At 32.1% G+C, this 19863-nt stretch overlaps 1 protein-coding gene across 1 annotated transcript; it reads right to left on the bottom strand.

The window, feature by feature from the left end:
- Positions 1–8150: 8150 nt before the first annotated feature.
- LOC139851973 (sodium/calcium exchanger NCL-like) lies at positions 8151–18926 on the bottom strand. The gene is made up of 7 exons (XM_071841170.1): positions 18504–18926; positions 17525–17710; positions 17265–17446; positions 17031–17176; positions 16673–16949; positions 8740–9048; positions 8151–8661 (listed from the first exon to the last, which is right to left on the bottom strand). Exons 1-7 carry the CDS (start codon positions 18895–18897, stop codon positions 8413–8415), a joined length of 1743 nt encoding a protein of 580 aa, XP_071697271.1. The 5' UTR covers positions 18898–18926; the 3' UTR covers positions 8151–8412.
- Between the last annotated feature and the right edge of the window lie 937 nt (positions 18927–19863).

The raw sequence follows: 19863 nt of genomic DNA, 5'->3' as shown, positions 1-19863 counted from the left end.
CATAAGAGCTCCAATTGCACTAAGATATGGTACTTCTGGTCCAAGAATGTCTTCATGATCTTCACATGGACGAAATGGATCAGCTTCAACATTGAGTGATCTAACAACCATAGGAGTACTTAATGGTTTTGCCTTGTCCATATTGAAACGTTTCAAAATCTTTTCAGTATATGTTGTTTGATGTACAAGTAAACCATTAGGCATATGCTCAATTTGTAAACCAAGGCAATACTTGGTTTTTCCGAGATCTTTCATTTCAAATTCTTTCTTTAGAAGTTGAATGGCTTCATGGATCTCTTTATTTGTACCTATGATGTTAAGATCATCAACATAAACAGCTATGATCACATATCCGGATGTTGTTTTCTTAATGAAAACACAAGGGCAAGTAAGATTATTTGTATACCCTTTGCTTATCAAGTAATCACTTAATCGGTTATACCACATACGTCCCGATTGTTTTAACCCATATAAAGATCTTTGTAATTTAATCGAATACATTTCTTTGGGTTTTGCATTTGATGCTTCTGGTACCTTAAATCCTTCAGGTATCTTCATATATATATCACTATCAAGTGATCCATATAGGTAAGCAGTCACAACATCCATGAGATGCATTTCTAAATTTTTAGAAACTGCCAGACTGATTAAGTACCTAAAAGTAATTGCATCCATAACAGGGGAATAAGTTTCTTCATAATCAATTCCCGGTCTTTGAGAAAAACCTTGAGCTACAAGTCTAGCTTTATACCTTGTAACTTCATTTTTCTCATTTCTTTTTCGGACAAAAATCCATCTGTATCCTACAGGTTTCACATCTTTAGGAGTGAGAATGATGGATCCGAAAACTTTTCTTTTATTGAGTGATTCTAATTCAGCTCGTATTGCTTCTTTCCATTGAGCCCAATCATGTCTATTTTGACATTCAACCATAGATGTTGGTTCTGGATCATCATCATTATTCATGATGTCATATGCAACATTAAATGAAAATTTCTCATCAAGATTTTTCATTTCATTTCGGTTCCATAATATTTTTGAATATGCATAATTGATTGCAATTTCTGTATTGACATCATCAATCTCCTCTGCAGTAGGAGTACTGATTTGTGGTTCTTCTTGAACACTTTCTTTTACTTCATTATCAGCTGATTTTCTTTTTCGAGGATTTTTATCCTTTGAACCGATTGGTTTTCCACGTTTCTGACGTGGCAAAGATTCATGAGTGACGTTATTGCCAGCTTTTGGAATTTCAATTCGAGCTGGAGTATTTACTGCTGGTATATATGATTTTGTCACCGTTTTTGTATCTGTAAATGCATCAGGCAATTGATTTGCAAGTTCTTGTATATGCATTATCTTTTGAACTTCTGTCTCGCATTCTTTTGTGCGAGGATCAAGATACTTTAATTGAGGTTCACACCATGAAACATCATTTTCTTTATTTTTCATTTCTCCCCCTAATCTAGGGAACAATGTTTCATTAAAATGACAATCAGCAAAACGTGCTGTAAAAACGTCACCTGTCATAGGTTCAATATACCTTAATATTGAAGATGTTTCATATCCAACATATATTCCCAACCTCCTTTGAGGACCCATTTTTGTACGTTGTGGTGTCGCAATTGGAACATACACTGCACAACCAAATGTTCTAAGATGGGAAATATTTGGCTCTTGACCAAAAGCAAGTTGTAGGGGGGAATATTTATGACTTGCACTTGGTCTGATGCGAATCAATGCAGCAGCATGTAAAATTGCATGACCCCATATAGATACAGGGAGTTTTGTTCTCATTATCAATGGTCTAGCGATTAACTGTAAACGTTTAATCAATGACTCGGCTAAACCATTTTGTGTATGCACATGAGCAACAGAATGTTCAACAACAATTCCTATAGACATGCAATAGTCATTAAATGCTTGAGATGTAAATTCACCAGCATTATCAAGTCTCACCCTTTTAATGGTGTAATCAGGAAAATGAGCTCTCAATTTAATAATTTGGGCAAGAAATTTTGCAAATGCCACATTACGGCTTGATAACAGACAAACATGAGACCATCTGCTAGATGCGTCTATTAGAACCATGAAATATCTAAATGGTCCACATGGTGGATGAATTGGTCCACATATATCACCTTGAATTCTTTCAAGAAACATTGGTGATTCTTTCTCAACCTTAAGTGGTGAGGGTCTAGTTATCAATTTTCCAAGAGAGCAAGATGTACATGGAACCATTGTATCATGATGGATTTTTCTATCCTTTAGTGGATGTCCATGAGTACATTCAATAATCCTTTTCATCATTGTTGATCCTGGATGGCCTAATCTGTTATGCCATAAACTGAATACACCAGGATCAATATATTTTTCGTTAACTACCATATGTATTTCTGGTACATTTATATTTGTATAATGTAATCCAGAACTAAGTCTTGGCAGTTTTTCAACCACATGACTCTTGTCAGTGATACTTAAATATTTCTCATTTTCTGTTGTCACTGACTGATAATCATACCCGTTAAGGTATATGTCGGAGAAACTCAATAAATTTCTGCTTGACTTGGGAGAAAATAAGGCATCATTTATTAAAAATTTTGTACCATTTGGTAGTATGAAATTTGCCTTTCCTATCCCTTTTATCAAGTTAGCAGGTCCTGATATTGTATGTATAGTTCCTTCCGTTGGTTTTAGATCAATAAAATATTTCTCGGATTTAAGTATAGTGTGTGTAGTTCCACTGTCTGCTATACAGAGATCTCCACCACTTGATTGATGTTGTATTCCATCAAAATTCATATTGAACTTCATATATAAGAAATAAATAGTGAGTACATTAATATTACACAATATTTTAAACGCAAATAGATAGTACTGAAACATTTAGCAAACATAATGACAAAGACAGACGATATTAAATCGTTTATTTTTCAAAAGACACACAACTTAAACATTCAAGAAATCTTCATATAAATCAGATGGTTTCTCAGTGACTGTTGGATCAATATTATCCACAAAATTTACTTCCTTTTCTTTACCTTTCAGCGAATCCTGATACATCTTAACAAGATGTTTAGATGTTCGGCAAGTATTAGCCCAGTGGCCCATTCTACCACATCTGTAGCAAGATTCTTCAGAATTTTTAGAAGAATTTTCTTCAACATCTTGTTTAATGGGCTTGTTTTGTGGTTGATATTTATATTTTCGTGGATTACTATTTCTTTGACCACCACGGCCACGACCACGACCACGTCCACGCCCATTACCATTACCATAAGGATGGTTTCTACCATAGTTATGGCTTTTGGCATGATGATGGTGATGGTTATTATAACCACGACCTTGCCCGCGTCCTTGTCCCTGTTTATAATTATTTGCAGTATTTGCTTCAGGGATTGCAAGTGTACCAGTAGGACGGGATTGCTGATTTTTCATTAATAGCTCATCATTTTGCTCTGCAACTAAGAGATGTGAATTAAGTTCAGGATATGTTTTGAACTTTAGCATTCTCAAATTTCTTTGCACTGTGATGTTTGCAGCATTCATTGTGGAGAAAGTTTTCTCCATCATGTCTGCATCACTAATTTCATGTCCACAGAATTTAAGTTGTGAACATGTATTATACAGAGCTGAGCTGTATTCATTTACTTTCTTAAAGTCTTGGAACCTTAATGTTCTCCATTGTTCCATTGCAGCTGGAAGTAAAATTTCTCTTTGATTATTGAATCTGCTTTTGAGACCTTCCCATAAAACATGGGGATCTTCTACAGTCACATAATTATTTTGTAAGCATTCATCAATATGTTGATGAATAAAGCAACATGCCGTAGCTTGTTCTTTTTCAGAACAAGTGTTGTTTTCATTTATGGTTTCAAGAATGCCCATTGATTTAAGATGCATTTTTACTTTTATAACCCATGGCATGTAGTTGTTTCCAGTTGATTCTAAAGGAGTAAATTTAAGCTTTTCCAGATTCGACATTTTCTATTATCAAAAATTAAAACAAACATCATGATAAATTAGAGTCAATTTATATTCATAAGTATATAAACATTAAACATAAATTTAATATAACATAAATGATAAGTAGGTGACAGTGTCGACCATGTGTAAGCAATCATAAATAAATGTTATATAACAAAAATATAAATATTAGTAAACATAAATGAAAATTTGGCGACAGTGTCGACCATATATTTTTTCAGGTGGTATAACCGACCTATATCATTCTGGTGGTATAACCGACCATATATCATTTTGGTGGTATAACCGACCATATATCATTTTGGTGGCAGAGCCAACCATATTTAATATTAAGATTATCGTGCTGATAACGTGTTATAATTCAGTAGGCTTATAACTACCTTTAGTGGTTTGATTCTTGATGTTATAATTCAGTAGGCTTATAACTACCTTTAGTGATTTGATTCTTGATTTAGAATACTAATAATGAAGTGTAAGAACAAAGATGATAATGGAGAGAAAGAAAGAAACACTTTGTAAGTGTGAGAAATGGTGCCAGTTTAATGCTTGCATTCATGAGTATTTATAGCCTAAAATCTCAATATAAAAATACATACTTTGTGTACCAAAATTGACTATATGTATACACCAAAATTGACTATCCATATCTATATTATTATTATTATTATTATTATTATAACAATTAACACCCTTCTAAAACTCAGAATAAGGAATAGCATACTTTCATAGTTTTACAATATAGCACATAAGTTTCCAACTTTGCAATTTAACACAAAAAATTTCAACTTTAACTAAATCTAATATACTTTCCAACTATTACAAAATCTAATATACTTTCCAACTTTTACAATCTGACACAAAAGTTTATAACCTTTACAACTACACACGAAAGTTTCCAACTTCTACAATTTGACACAAATTTATTCACTTTTTACAAATCAACCACAAAACGTTTCACAAAAATTTTCATTTACAACATATCAACCACATAACTTAAATTAACTCAAAACATTTCACTTTCGACGAAATTTGGGTTTTTTTTATCCATTTCAATCTATGTCTTTTGCTTCTATTTTTTCTCTCTTTTTTCTCAATCGAATTAAGCTAAAGGTTCCCGACGCAAAGTGAGGGCACCCCAACTCGTTAATATTATGGAGTAATATATTATACAATACTATAACTATGTATTAACAATTTAACATATTATACAACTTAACTTGTTAATGTATATTTTACAGTGGACGCGCCCATATATATTTCGTCTATGTTTATCTAATTTATATTGTATATATTAAATAAAATATATATTTTATAATCCAACCAACATTACTTAAAATTAACATATTATTAATGTTAATAACTAAGTTTTGTATTTTATGTGGAGTGATAATGCGAAAGTAAAAAAAAGGGAGAATAGAAAAAATTGTGTAATATAACATTCATCACACATTAGATGAATGTTAATTAGCATGTATCACTCTGCTTCATCATCTTTTTTTTTTTTTTTTTTTTTTTTCTTTTCTTTTCTCTCTAAATCGTATCCCTATATTTAATATTAACATAATAATATAGAAAACAATATAATAATATTCATTCATATAATATAATATTTGATTTTAAAAACCATTTTCCTTAATAAAATAATACTAAACGATTTGATACATTTAAGTGGATAATTAGTTACTGTATTTAATATGTCCTTTGAAAGTACACAATATAAGTACGGAATTGTACTTTCACGTACAGTCAGATTTGGTAGGGATTTACGGAATGAGCTGGTCGCGCTTATGAAGACCGTAGATTTTGGCCCAAATTTAGATTCTCATGTTTCTTTTTTGTAACATGTGTTTATATATTTTAAAATTTGAATATATCTCATAATACGCGTTCTTAACTCACTGATTTTATCCAACTCTAGGACAACCCACTCGTTTCCATAATCGTTATTCCGTATATAATTTATATCCTTTGAGATAAGTTTATTGAAATCTTCATAATTATAATCATCATTTATCTTATCTCTTAAAAATATTTTAACTTTTTTATAAGATTTACTCTGTCTCTATATATACAAACACGTACATGAAGTTGAATATTGTGATATAGATGGCTCATGAACAACAAAATAGAGGTGAAAAATCGTCAAAAACATTGAAGCAAAATAAAGTACCTCAAAGGGGTATGGGTGTGGCTAAACTTGAGAAGATTATATTACAAGAAAAAGTTATGAAAGATGTTGCTGTTTTCCCATTCAATCCCAAAAGTTTTAGGACTAATGTTGCGGTTCCTTTACCGCCAGCTGATCGCCGCCATAAGGTCACGAAAACAGATGCTATAAGTATGAATCATGGTTTGGTGTCTATGCCAAATGATCGTGTGCGTACGAATCTAGGTGGTTTGCCTTATGAATCCATCACGCATGTTTGCCCATTGGTATCTAATCTAACACAGAGATCACATTTTCAGCAATCATGTTCTTCATCAATGGTTAGTAACTAGTTTTTGGATTTTTTAATATTGATCTCTATTCTATCTTTTATATGTATATATAGATATAGACGTATAGATCACTACAACTAATCCTGTAGTTTTTGAAATTTTTTAATGAGCTGTTAAATGTGGGAATATAAGTTAGAAGCGTGAAAAAATATAGCGTCAAAACATACTATTGGTGCGTGAAAAAAAGTGGCATCAAAAATTTTAAGTGTTATCAACTTTTTTACACTTTTAAGTGTCATTGAGTTTTCTGTTTGTCAAAAAAAATTTAAGGTGTCAAAAATATGTCTAAGTTTATTCACGTTTGTCAAAAATAATGAAAGGGTTAAAAAAATGAAACTTTTTTTAGTGGATGTATAGATGTATAAATGTATAGATGTAGATCTTTATGGTTGTAGTATAAAGGCTATAAGCCTATAAACTAAATGCATTGAAATATATGCAGCTGAATTTTCAAATGGAGCACCCTTCAAACCAAAGCTATTGTAGCAAAAAGTTATCAGTTTGGCCAGAGGTAAGATTTTAAATATTTATGAATTATGTTATTCTTCAATTAAAAGTATCAAATTTCGAAACAGGTTTGTTAACTTTTATTGATTTGGCATATAAACAGAGGGTTGGCATGAAGAGATCATATCCTTTTTCGATAGAAAATATGTCGATACCTTCTTTCAAGTGCAAATTCCCTCCTGCTTATGGTACTTCAATATCAAAATCGGGTGAATCGACTACTTGTAGCAATGTCAGCAGTGGAACTGTTACTTTAGCGCCCCCAAATAAAGTTTTCAGGTAACGAAAATATTCTATTATTAATAAATGTGTTTGATTTGGTACTATAGTTAACATTTGTAGTAATGTTGTTGATCCATTAATTTGTAGAGAAAGCTCTTTAAGCTTAAGTATCAAAACCGATCAAATGGCAAAGAACCTTATTGATGAAGATCGCGGTCTCACTAAAGATTTTCTCACATTGGCTCCACCAAAAGCTTCACCTCAATCGCATTCTAGTTCATATGAGGATATTTCACCTTATCAAGTGAGTACTTTTCTGACAGTTTTTTGTATTATATTTGACTTTTGGGTTGACTAAATTGTTTGACTTTTTCGTTTAGGGTGAAACAAGTGATTCATGTGAAATAGAATGTTCAAACCAACCGCAGACATTTCATACTTTCTTTCCGGCTGCTAAAATCTATGGAAGCATCAACGGTGAAGCAGGAAAACAAGTTGATCTCAGTTTGAAGCTATAGAAGGCTTAACCCAATTCAGATTCATTTTAATAATTTATTTATTTTTTCTTTTTTGTTTAGCAGAGTTGTTCTTTGATTTTTTATTCTTTGTGTTTCAGATTCAAATGTCATTTTTTTTTTATTCATTGTATTTATATTGGGGTTTGCTAACATATGACGCATTTAATGAACTCAAAATTTCCTTAATTATTAGAATTTGCATTTAATACCATTATCAGAATTTCCTTACTTTTCGTTAGTTTTGACAAAAAAAATAAAAATAAAAAAAAATAAAAAATGATGATATGTCAGAATGTAACGAATAACTTATATGATAGTTTGAAGATCCATCAAGTCATTTTGGTCGTATTTATGTGTACATGAAAAGAAAAAAAAAAAAATCACTTAATTAGCTTGGCGACATTTATTTGAAGACCTGTTTTTGATGTGTAAAATTCGGGGCAATTTAACAGACTTTTCTTCTTTCACAACGATGACAAATATAAATAGAAAAATTACCAAACAAATCCTAGAGTTACTTCCGTATTACTTACAAAAGATCACATCAAATCCAAATAAATCAAACGCAGCGAACTAATAATGTTCTCGTGAGTTTCGTTTTTCTACAAGATCTCATTTCAGACGAAAAATGCTCCAACTCCAGAATCACGATTATAGTTGTCCCAAAGAGACATTTATTCTACGACCAACCAAAAACATAGTCAAGAACATATACCAGAACAAGAGAAAACGGGTAGAGGACAAAAGCAATGAAAGATGTCCATAGAGGAAAAGTAGTGCGCAAACTGCCAAAAACACCCATCACAATGCACACAATAAGGATAACGAGCACTTCGGACGAAAAATCCCACGTCAACCCTCGCACGTAAACAAGTGCCAAGAATACAGATAGGCATAGTATATTATTCATTGTTACCGCTCCATATAACTGCATATAATTGTAACTATGTTAGAAAATGGTGTTAATTCATGCATTAGCAATAAAAAACAAAAGAATATCACAAACCTCAGAAAACGTAAGAGATGCAGATCTCTGCTTTTTTCGAGATGCAAAGATGATTGCAGATACTGCCTCGCTTGAGTTGGTTGCTAAAGGCAACGCAATGAATGAGATAAAGAACGATGGGATACTTGTAGCACTAGAAAAATTGCCGACGGCATCTACAAGAGGATCGGCAAATGCAGCTGCAATAAGAGTTCCCAGTAACAAAAACAGAACAGCCTTTATTGTTGTCCCACGTGGATCATCTACACCTTCCTCTTCTTCATCGTCACCAACATCATCTCCTAACAGATCGTGTTCTTTCTTTGTCTCCTGCAAAACCCATATTCTTTATGTTAAAATGAGGTATAACACATACCTAGCAAACAGGTCGGGTTGGGTCAGGTTGGGTCGAGACCCAAACGGTTTTGGGTCGAAAGAGTCAAATGGGTCAGATTTTTAGGCTAATCAAACGGTTCGGGTGTAACTGGGTTGGGTCGGTTTGGGTTGAGACCTGTTTCTCAACGTTTTTAAAACTAGTAAAACCTCTATAAAATTTTTAAAAATCCCGTAAAGACCCGTTGGACCTTATATATATTCTTTAGGCTTCATATAGGTCTAATTTGGACCCATTCTTTAACTTTTTTATGGACCCACTTGGTTGAAAAGCTAACCCAATGGGCCTGCTTGGTTAAATAGCTGACCCAATGGACCCATTATTCAAGCTATGGGTCTCATCTATTGGGTATTACTATCTATCTATACTATATATATATATATATATATATATATATATATATATATATATATATATATATATATATATATATATTATAATAAACACAAAAATAGATCATCTAAATCTCAAACTTCTAATCTTAGCCATCTATTCATAAATTCCCATTAGATCTAAACCCTTCAAAAAATTATGACCTCATAATATCTAAGTTTAACAATAATGTGACTAAAATACCCTCAACATTAAAAAAACACGGGATAAAAAATAAAAAACAGGGTTCTTCAAACTTCAGTTCATTCACATTAAAAAAAACCCTAATTTTCTCCCAAAGAACCCACGACTTCAAACAAAATCGAGATTACATCTTCCTTCACCTAAATCTCAAATTTATAACGTGAATGAACAAGAAGAAAATATGGGTTTGATTTTGATCTCAGTTAAACAACTATATTAATCAGTTGGGGGTTCTGGGATAGAATCTCAGAATGGAAAAATTAAACCTAAAAAAAATTCTTCCAAAATATCGACATAATGAAGATGATGAATCTAAATTCTAAAGTTTATGACTTAACCGGCGAAGATCTCGACAAAATCAAGATTATTATTCGTCCACAATATCGACTGAAGCAAGATGATTAGAGTATTAACGACTGAATTAGGTAACTTAATCTTATCTCAATAAGGGTTTTCAATCGATTATTAGGTCAATACTGATTCATGTAATCAAATAAACTAGCCGGATTATTACGATTAACCAGTATTTTTATTTTAATGAGATACTTCATATGTGTTTTGATTCATATGTCTTTTAATCGCTGTCTAACAAATATGTTTTGTTAAGAGTCACTTGAACGTCAAAATAGAGTCACATATGAGACTCTTTACCCATTTGATCCACCAATGATAAATCATTATCCAGAGCAACTCATTTGTGAGTAATTGATTCTTGGGACACTCCATTACATGGTAATGGTTTTAGAGAACATGTCCTACAGTGCTACCTCATAACTAGCTAAACATAAAGTTTTAATAATAATATGAAGCCAAAGCAACTCTAGATTGACCATGGATAGTTGGGGTGCTAAAAACTCATGTAACGATGCTGCACTCCTTCTATCTCAAACGTTTATGGCATTTAGTAACAGTTATTGGAATGCTCTCTTTGTTGCGATTTCCATTCGTTATAGTTTGACATAAATCGAAGAAAACTGTCAAAAGTTTTATTGCTCATTCTGTGTTATTCTATGAATTTTTTTAGCATCTTACCACACTTGAGATGGATTTGAGCTAGAAAAGAAATCAAGTACAACGAGAAAGTTTGAACACGGCTAATTGATATCTACCAACCCTATTTAGCACACGAATATTTTAACTTATTTATTAAACTTTACTTTTTAACAACTGTGCACATCTACTATAACGGGTCAATGTGGGTATGTGTTAAAATGGGTTAGCTTTAGGGTCAATAATACATAACCGTCATTTTTTTTTTTTTTTTGTGTTAATTTAATTCAAGTCTTTATAATTCATTTTTCTATGAATTAAAATTATTGCATTATACATGCAATGGTAAAATTGGTGAACAAACCATTATTTATTAATATATGAGTCCTAACCCATGTTCCAGTTTATTCATACAGGCAAAAAAAAACAGAGCTACAGATGTTGATAAAATGAGAAACTCATAAATGAAAATGGGTATGTACTTTTATTGCTCTTAAACAAACCAATTTTTTATTAATATATATATATATATATATATATATATATATATATATATATATATATATATATATATATCCATTGGTGAACAAACCATTATTTATTAATATATGAGTCCTAACCCATGTTCCAGTTTATTCATACAGGCAAAAAAAACAGAGCTACAGATGTTGATAAAATGAGAAACTCATAAATGAAAATGGGTATGTACTTTTATTGCTCTTAAACAAACCAATTTTTTATTAATATATATATATTAATATATATATATATATATATATATATATATATATATATATATAGGGGCAGGATCAATGGGGAAGTAACCAATCGGGGGGAAGCAAATTTTTTTTTTTTCCGTTTTTTTGGAATTATTTTTTTCCGACATCAAGATCACACGAAAATATGAACATTTAGAAGAGACACTTCGTGATGAATGTTATTATTTAGGCGGGAAAACGATCGACAAAAATAACATTCAAGATAATATTTTTCGTGAAGAATATGAACGTTTTTTTTTCTTCATGTTTTGTGAAGTAAAATTTAGCCCGATTTAGAGTTTAGGGTTTGGTGTTTTGGGTTTATTCCATAAACCTAAAACACCAAACCCTAAACCCTAAACCGTTCGTGTTAAAAACTCAATCTAAATCCTAAATCTAAACCCTAAATCTAAACCCTAAACCCTATAAACCCTAATATCTAAATCCTAATATCTAAACCCCAATAGCTAAAACCTCAACATACGCTCGAAAAACACGATAATTGTTATATATTACTTCTTCGAGCGTTTTCCCGGCAAAATAAAAACATTTATCACGAAGTGTCTCTACTAAATGTTCATATTTTCATCCAACCTATAATGTTCGTGAACAAAGTTTTTTCAAAAAACGTAAAAAGAAAAAAAAATTATTTGCTTCCCCCCGCTTCCCCCCGATTGGTTACTTCCCTCTTGATCCTACCACTATATATATATATATATATATATATATATATATATATATATATATATATATATATATATATATATATATATAAAAGCTTTAGGTGTGTCATGTATTTTATGATACACTCAGTTATGATTTACCTGAGTTTTTTTATTCACTTTTTTGTGTAGTTTAATAAAATGTTAATCTTTTTATGAGTTGAGAACAATGATTTTGTGGGTACTGCACTATTTGGAGTATACGTTGATATATTTCTATGTTTGATCTCATGTTATCATTTATATTTGTTTGTATTTATTATTCTCAGTGTATATAATATGATCATGTGGATTCTTGCAAATTCGCATAAACAGTAATCAGACGACGACGAATGCTTCAAGAATATGGTTTAAAGTTTAACCCTAACGTCTATCAAATCATGTAATGTTCAGTTTATTTTCACTTGCTATTTGATCAATTATGTTATGTTATTATCGATTCATGCATTTTGTTTCTAAATAGTCGCCTTTGTAGCCCAAACTGTGTGCGAAGTAAATTGCACAGTACTTTGTTGCCCAAATTGACTTGAAGATGATCGTTATTCATCATAAAAAGATGCAAATCAAGAAAACATTATTTGTTAAAAGCGATATCTAATTTTTTAAGAGCGAGTGGCAGAAAGCGATAATTAATCTACTTGGCCCATTTTGTTCACATAGGTTATTGTGTGAAACTTTTTGTGTATATGTAAGATCGGTTGAAGTTAGTGTTTTTGATGTTCAGTTAAATTTGATGTATATATCATCACAAGTGTTAATAGGTATGCCAAAAGGTGGGTTTGATATGCCTCTAGGATCACTTGGTGAAGCCTGCTAAAAAATGGATTCAACATTTAGGTGGTGTTTGTTTTTTTAACTAAAGACCTTATTATTGCTTATGTCTGCGGGCGGGAAGACGTTTTCATTTAAGATGGTTTGTTTTTTCGAAGACATAAGACAAAATAATATCTGCAAATGTCTTCAATTTCGCAGCTCTAGAATATAGCTTCCAAACATAGAAGACATTTTCATATTTATTTTGTACAGCAACTTTTATCTTCCACTCTTTCACCACCAACAAACCCACCTCCACCTTTGAAGATTGACACCCTTCTGGAAGCACCACCTCTGTGCCGGCAACACCACCACTACGACGGCATCACCACTACGACGGCAGCACCACTGGCTGTACACACTACATCGACATCATCTCTCTTGCTCTTTTAATTTGTTTTTGGGTTTGATTCTCATTTGGGATAACATCTCTATTTGAGTATTGTTATTGTAAGAATCTATGTTCAAGCATCTGTATTGAGATTGAGATCTGAGCAATAAGAATTTTGTGGTTTGGATTTGAAATACTTTTTAAATAATCGATCTAAATGAGTAAATGACGAACGATGTTCCAGTTTGAGTTTTTATGAATAGGTTAAGTGAAATTAGGTGAAGATAAAATATTTTATATTTTCTTTATTTAAAGTGAGTGACTAGATTTAAACCCTTTATTCCATTCATATTATGTAGTACGGAGTAGTTCACAAAATTTGTTGTTTTTTTTATTAAATTGAAAAAAATGATTAAAAAGGATTTTATTTTATGTATAATATAGCAGATAAAAAAACAAACAGTCTTCAGTGTTCAGGCTACAGACCTTCAGGCCACATCTTCTCTACAGATGAGGTCCGCAGATCTTCAGACAAAAACATCTTAAAAAACAAACAGCACAAGTGTTAATAGGTATGCCAAAAGGTGGGTTTGATATGCCTCTAGGATCACTTGGTGAAGCCTGCTAAAAAATGGATTCAACATTTATACTTTATACATGGAATTTTGGAAATGTTGGCTTACAAAGATGATGAGGGTGCTGTAAATGAGGTTTGTTACTTTTTTTGTTGTATTTTGACTTTTTGAATATGGGTTTGTTTGACTTTGACTTTCAAAGATTACGAGGGTGCATCAACTAAGGTTGTCTATTTTGTTTGACGTAATATCTGTGGTTATTATATGATACACGTTTATAACAAGATCCTATGATTTTACTGTTGCATCAAACTATATATGTGACCAATATATAACTATATACATATACATATTTATAAACTAAAATTTATAATTTTCTGTACACTAACAAATATATGATTGAACGAAGTCGATGTAGCAATCTTAAAGTATATGTAGTGTAAATGTCAACACATTGGTTAGTGTTAAAAGGTTTCGCGTCATTTCGTTGTTGTTTAAGTTATGCTCATCGTGGAGTCAAATCTGAAATTGGTTAGCAGCTGTTTAACTTCATGCTTTTGAAATAGTTATGCTGCTGTTTTTACATTCATGGTTGGGTCATTTTCGCTACTGTTTATATTTGGGTCGATATATGATATATGCAGTGTTGCAAAAGTCGGCCGAGTCGGCCGACGCGTCAGTCGACACGTTGTTTTTTAGGCATGACCGACGCGTCGTTGCTAAAAAGTCGGTCAAAGGTAAAAAGTCGGTCAAAGTCGGAAAAAGTCGCTCTGATTCGGAAAAAGTCGGTCAAAGTCGGTTTGAGTCGGTCAAAGTCGGTCAATTTTTTTTTTTTTTTTTTTTTTTTGTAATATTGTTAATAATTGTTAACTTTTCATGTTTATTGTAAATATAGTTTATATTTAAAGATTTGATCTATATAATATTATATATAAATATATATTTAATAGAACTATTTTAAAAGGTCAACGTTAGTCAAAGCCCGTTGCGTCGCCGTTGCATCACCGTTGCGTCCGACGCGTCGTTTTTTAAGCATGGCCGATGCGTCCCCGACTCGCGTCTTTTACAACCTTGGATATATGACTGTGATGTTGGTTTACTAAAAATAACTTAATGGTTGGGTCATCTATATATATGACTGTAATGTTAGTTCACCAAAAATATATGAGTAAAAACGCTGTAAATAAGAATCTAACTGTCATATTGTTGTATTTGTGGACTAAATAAAGGTTAGGTGGCTAAGTGATTTATCCTTAAGAATTATGGTTAAAACTTTCATTTTAGAACCTGTGCAGTGAGACACATAAATATGTGTGTCCCTACTCACTAATGAAAGAAATGGGACATACAGTATATCTTAAGAATTATATATTCAATTATTATATTAGCTGTCTCATATTTATTCTAACTTGCAGGGCAATAAAATTGGTGGAATAACAACTCATTTTGGCTAACTATATTAATTTTTTCCTTAATAGAGGTAAATTTTGATAGGTTTAATAAAACATTCAAACATGTTAGTGTAGGGATGCATTAAATGAGTTGTTATATATGCGATATTGATAGTCAAATACGAAATACTTTTACCCCTAATGTGGTGCTAATTGTTTTGTAATGGGTCAAGATTCACTATTCTTCATCATTGCCATTTTGATAAATTATTGGCGTAGAGTGCCTGTTAACGAAATGAATGTATGTATTATAGAGTTATATAAGCAAGTATCAATTTATAAACGAAGACCATGTATATGAAAAGCGGAATATTGAGATTTCAAATATTATAATACATGTTTTGGCCTTCATGATATTAACTTTTGATGATATAACTATTTTTCATCGCCGGACAACAAACGTTGAATATAGTCAACATGGCCATATTACCATCTTTACTTATTTTATATAACATTGACCTTATTGTGACACGGACTAGAGTTTCGGATGAAAAGTCTTAGGAGCTTGAAAGGGTTGATGAGACATAATATCATTGGTAAATCACTCATTACCCTATGAGTATTTATTTAAAGATTATTTCTTCAATATAATGTAGGTTGCCATCATTGCAACACATGTTTCTTTCAAAAATCTGTGCAGGAGATATTGGTCTCAATTTACACACGACTGATATTGTGATTATATTTGATAGTGATTGGAATTCGTATTTGATAGTGATTGGAATTCGCTGATAGATCAACAAGTAACAGCGTCGTGCACAGACAATATTTCAGAAAAAAAGATGTGTTGATATTTCTTTGGCTATAGTTGGCTCGGTTGAAGATCTGATATTGGAGTGGACAAACAAAAAAAATGGGCGTTTTTATTTCATAAAATGTTATAATGTCATTTATTTTAATTTGTTATAAGATAAGATAAGATCCAAAGTATACTCCTAATAAAGCAAACATATTTCGCTATTTATACAATTCATTAACATGTTAAGAGATTAGAATCATTGAGTAAACCTGTGGGTAACTCGATCAAAAATTTAACTAAAAAGTCTTGCTTTTTGTCAATATTATGGTTTTCAACTTTGTGCTATTTTATTTTTGCAATGTCGGTATACCATTACTTCTAATATTGTTTTACTTTCTAATCAACCTAACATATAGTACTATATAACATTATATTAATGGGAAAAATAAAAATTTGATTTGACTCTTAAAAAACCCCCGCGAATTCGCGGGTCTTAAGCTAGTTACTATAACATAATATAAGAGACTCACATTTCATTTCATATAATGATTATAGTTAAATACTTAAATATTTAAGATTGATCATGAGTCGTGACAAAAACTTGCCTCATAATACTCGTGAATGTACTTCAACGTGTCAGGACCAGCAAGGTGAGCATTAATTTTCGAGCCCCTGGCCTCTTCAAGCCATTTTTCAATTCCATGTTTGAACTCCTCAAACTCGATTAGATTGTTCTGAGACGAATCAAAATCTTTCATAACTTTATTAACAGCATCTTCTTCGTTCAGATTTATTTCGTATAACCGCATTCCTACAACCAGAGCCTTTAGTTCAGAATGTGAAAGACGCGCATCTCCATCTGAGTCAATCGACGTAAATAGCCTGTCATTAAATATGTCAAACGATATTATTTAACAACTCAGGCAACATATCGTAGATGTATACAAGTGTAAACGAGCTTACTTTTCAAGAACTTCATGGTTAGGTCTCCCTTGATCATCCATGAGTCTTCCAAGTGCACGCATTTTCAAGTATTTAAGAATTCTAGATCGTACATGTTTATGTTTTGCAAAAGCAAGACGTCTCTTTTGTAATTTAGGCTGCACAACCTATAACAGAAATAGTTGGAAGATATAAAATTAGTTCAAAAAACAATGGTTTGATAAGTTTCAAAAATGTTTTGCTATTGATATGCACCTGATAAATACAGTAGGCAATTAAAAGAGCAACCGAGACAATAAGACCAATTAACACTGCCAGGTGTCTTCCAGAATCTGAATGCATAATTTGCGGGAACTGTACAACAATGAAAGGGAACACGGATACGGCCATAATCATAGCAGAATAACTAGTCCAAATATCAGTGCTGACACCGGATCCTACACTTATGAAAAATCATAATGTAAGTGGATGTTATTATATTATATGAATAGGTTGGTTAATAAGAAAAGGTGTACCTAATAAGTTAAACCCTTTAGTATTTTTGTTATCTACAGCAACTGAGTTTTCTATATCACATTTGCCAACGTGAATGCAGGCTCCCCATATTACAGTTATAAGCATGACTGTTGAACCGGCTAATAAACCCATTCCAACAGAGACCTGCTCTTGAGCAACTTCTACACCTCCAGATAGTCCAGATACTACAAATACATATATATGTATATAAGAATAAGATGTGTATACAATATATACATAAACATACATTTAAATAATGTAAGATACGTTGCAGTTACTCCATTTTGTAGCTTTCAACAGTAAAAATAAAGCTGGTAGCTTCTCAATTTTGCTAAGCAATTCAAACATACAAAACTCTCCAACTTAAATTACACCACTATAAATCAAGTTGCGATTTATAAGTCAGACGATTTGAACATTCATTCACTTATTACTTTATTAGCAAGCAAGAATAGTTGAAACAAGTTAAGACAATAAGAAAAAGCCTAGTGAATCCTAACATGGTGTCTAAAAGTAATACATTCATCAAAGGACTTGAGTTGTAAAGACTAAAAGTAAAACATTTACGGTTTAACGAATTAGGTATGGCCAAAACATTCACACGTTACGCATGGAACATGGACAATTGCGTAACAGAACTTTCACATGTCTTGGTTGTTAATAGCAAAACATTCACACGTTATGCATGAAACATCGACCAAATTGACGATTGACTACACAAATCGATTAAAATTAACTTCAAAATACCCAAACATCACCGTCGGATTAACACATATCACACAGGATCAAAAGGGGCAATTATCTGATATACCGGTTACATTTGCATATACTTGGCAAAAATTAAATTTTTTCGAACGTTCAAAGTTGAAAAAGTGGCTGTGGAGTATCACCTAAGTCATTAACCCTATTAACAGAAATTGAGTAAACTACGTATCAACAATAATTGGGGAAAATTAATCAATTTAGTAAATTGTATACCTAAAATGAGCATAGCATCAGGAAGAGCACCGAGAATTGGAAGCAATAAACCGCCAACAAGACCTGGCCCTAAAATTTCAAGCAGCAGTTCACTACCAGCCGATAAATAGGTCGCAGCAAGAAACATCAAGTATCCGTACACTAAAATCAAAAATAAATTTCCGAGTGCAGTGTTGGTGCACGGCATGAATCCGTACGTCTGTTCACAGGCTTCTTCTGATTCTGAAGATGATGTGAAAGGATTGAGACGGAGTATGGTTTTGTATCCATGATTAACAACACCGTCGGAAACTAGATCTGATGACGTCGTGGTGGTGGTGATGGTACGGCCGGTGACGGAGAAGATGAAGAGAAATGATAGGAGCGTGATTTGGAGAAACGGATTGTTCGCCATTATTGGCGGTGGTGATGGGATCTGTTCAGTATTGGTCCGTTTATCGACTAATCAATCATTCAGGAATATTAATAGACTTTTTTTTGGTAATTTTTCTATATTTGGAAACTTAGAATTTTAATTAATAAATAAAATTAATTAATTTTGAGGGTTTTTTTAATAGGCAGGAAAATCCTAATGAACGAATACGTTGACTATCCATAGAGGTAAAATTCGGATAATCAAGTTCCATAAATGCGAGATCTGATACCGGGTAAATTGCGCACAACTGCACAAGGTGCATCCTCTAGTCATACTCATCTTTTAAACGAAACGGAACTTTAAGGTTTTGTTGATTTTGACTTTTATAAAAATACTTTAACCGCTCTTAACTTTCTATTCTAATTTGTAATTTGTCAAATTTACCATCAATGTTAACTAAAAGTACACGAAAGTTCTCAATCAATTTTAACAAATAACGCATTTAAAAAATCATACATTTTGTATGTTTAACGTAAATCATAATATCAGGTTTAGTTTTGAAATTAGTTATGTCCCTTAGGAGCTTTCCAACGATCCAACGGTTGAATCGAGAGAAAATATACGATTTAAAAAAACGGTGATTAAATCGGAGCAAAATTCATAGGTTACGACTATTCAAAGTTCTGGCGCAACACGTTGCCCACCTCATAAATACGTTGTCTCAATGTCTCAATGATTCATAGGGTTTATTAAGGGAAATTGTTCAAAATACACTTTTTTTAAGGCTTCAAACAAAATACACTTTTTTAAAAAAAAATGACTTTTTACACCATTCGGTAAACGGAATTTCTATCTACCACCTTTATCTGTCATCTACTACCATTTTTACAAATTAGTAGACAGTAACAACAAGGTAGTAGACAGTGAGAACAAAGCAGTAGACAGTCAATTACAAGGTAGCTGACCGTCTACTGCCTTGTTGTTATTGTCCACTACCTTGTTGTA

Source organism: Rutidosis leptorrhynchoides, chromosome 6, assembly GCF_046630445.1.
Source record: "Rutidosis leptorrhynchoides isolate AG116_Rl617_1_P2 chromosome 6, CSIRO_AGI_Rlap_v1, whole genome shotgun sequence".
NCBI classification, from domain to species: domain Eukaryota; kingdom Viridiplantae; phylum Streptophyta; class Magnoliopsida; order Asterales; family Asteraceae; genus Rutidosis; species Rutidosis leptorrhynchoides.
Note: the sequence above shows the minus strand (reverse complement) of the source record. Positions and strands in the feature narration are given on the sequence as shown.

Bases quoted from the DNA above. Each gene is read 5' to 3' on its own strand.
- LOC139851973 (XM_071841170.1), bottom strand. From the start codon at position 18,897: ATGGCGAACAATCCGTTTCTCCAAATCACGCTCCTATCATTTCTCTTC. The intron at 17,711-18,503 runs GTATACAATTTA...ATGTATTTGTAG, and splicing joins TGATGCTATGCTCATTTTAG to TATCTGGACTATCTGGAGGT. The intron at 9,049-16,672 runs GCAAGTTTTTGT...TGGGTTTTGCAG, and splicing joins ACATTCACGAGTATTATGAG to GAGACAAAGAAAGAACACGA.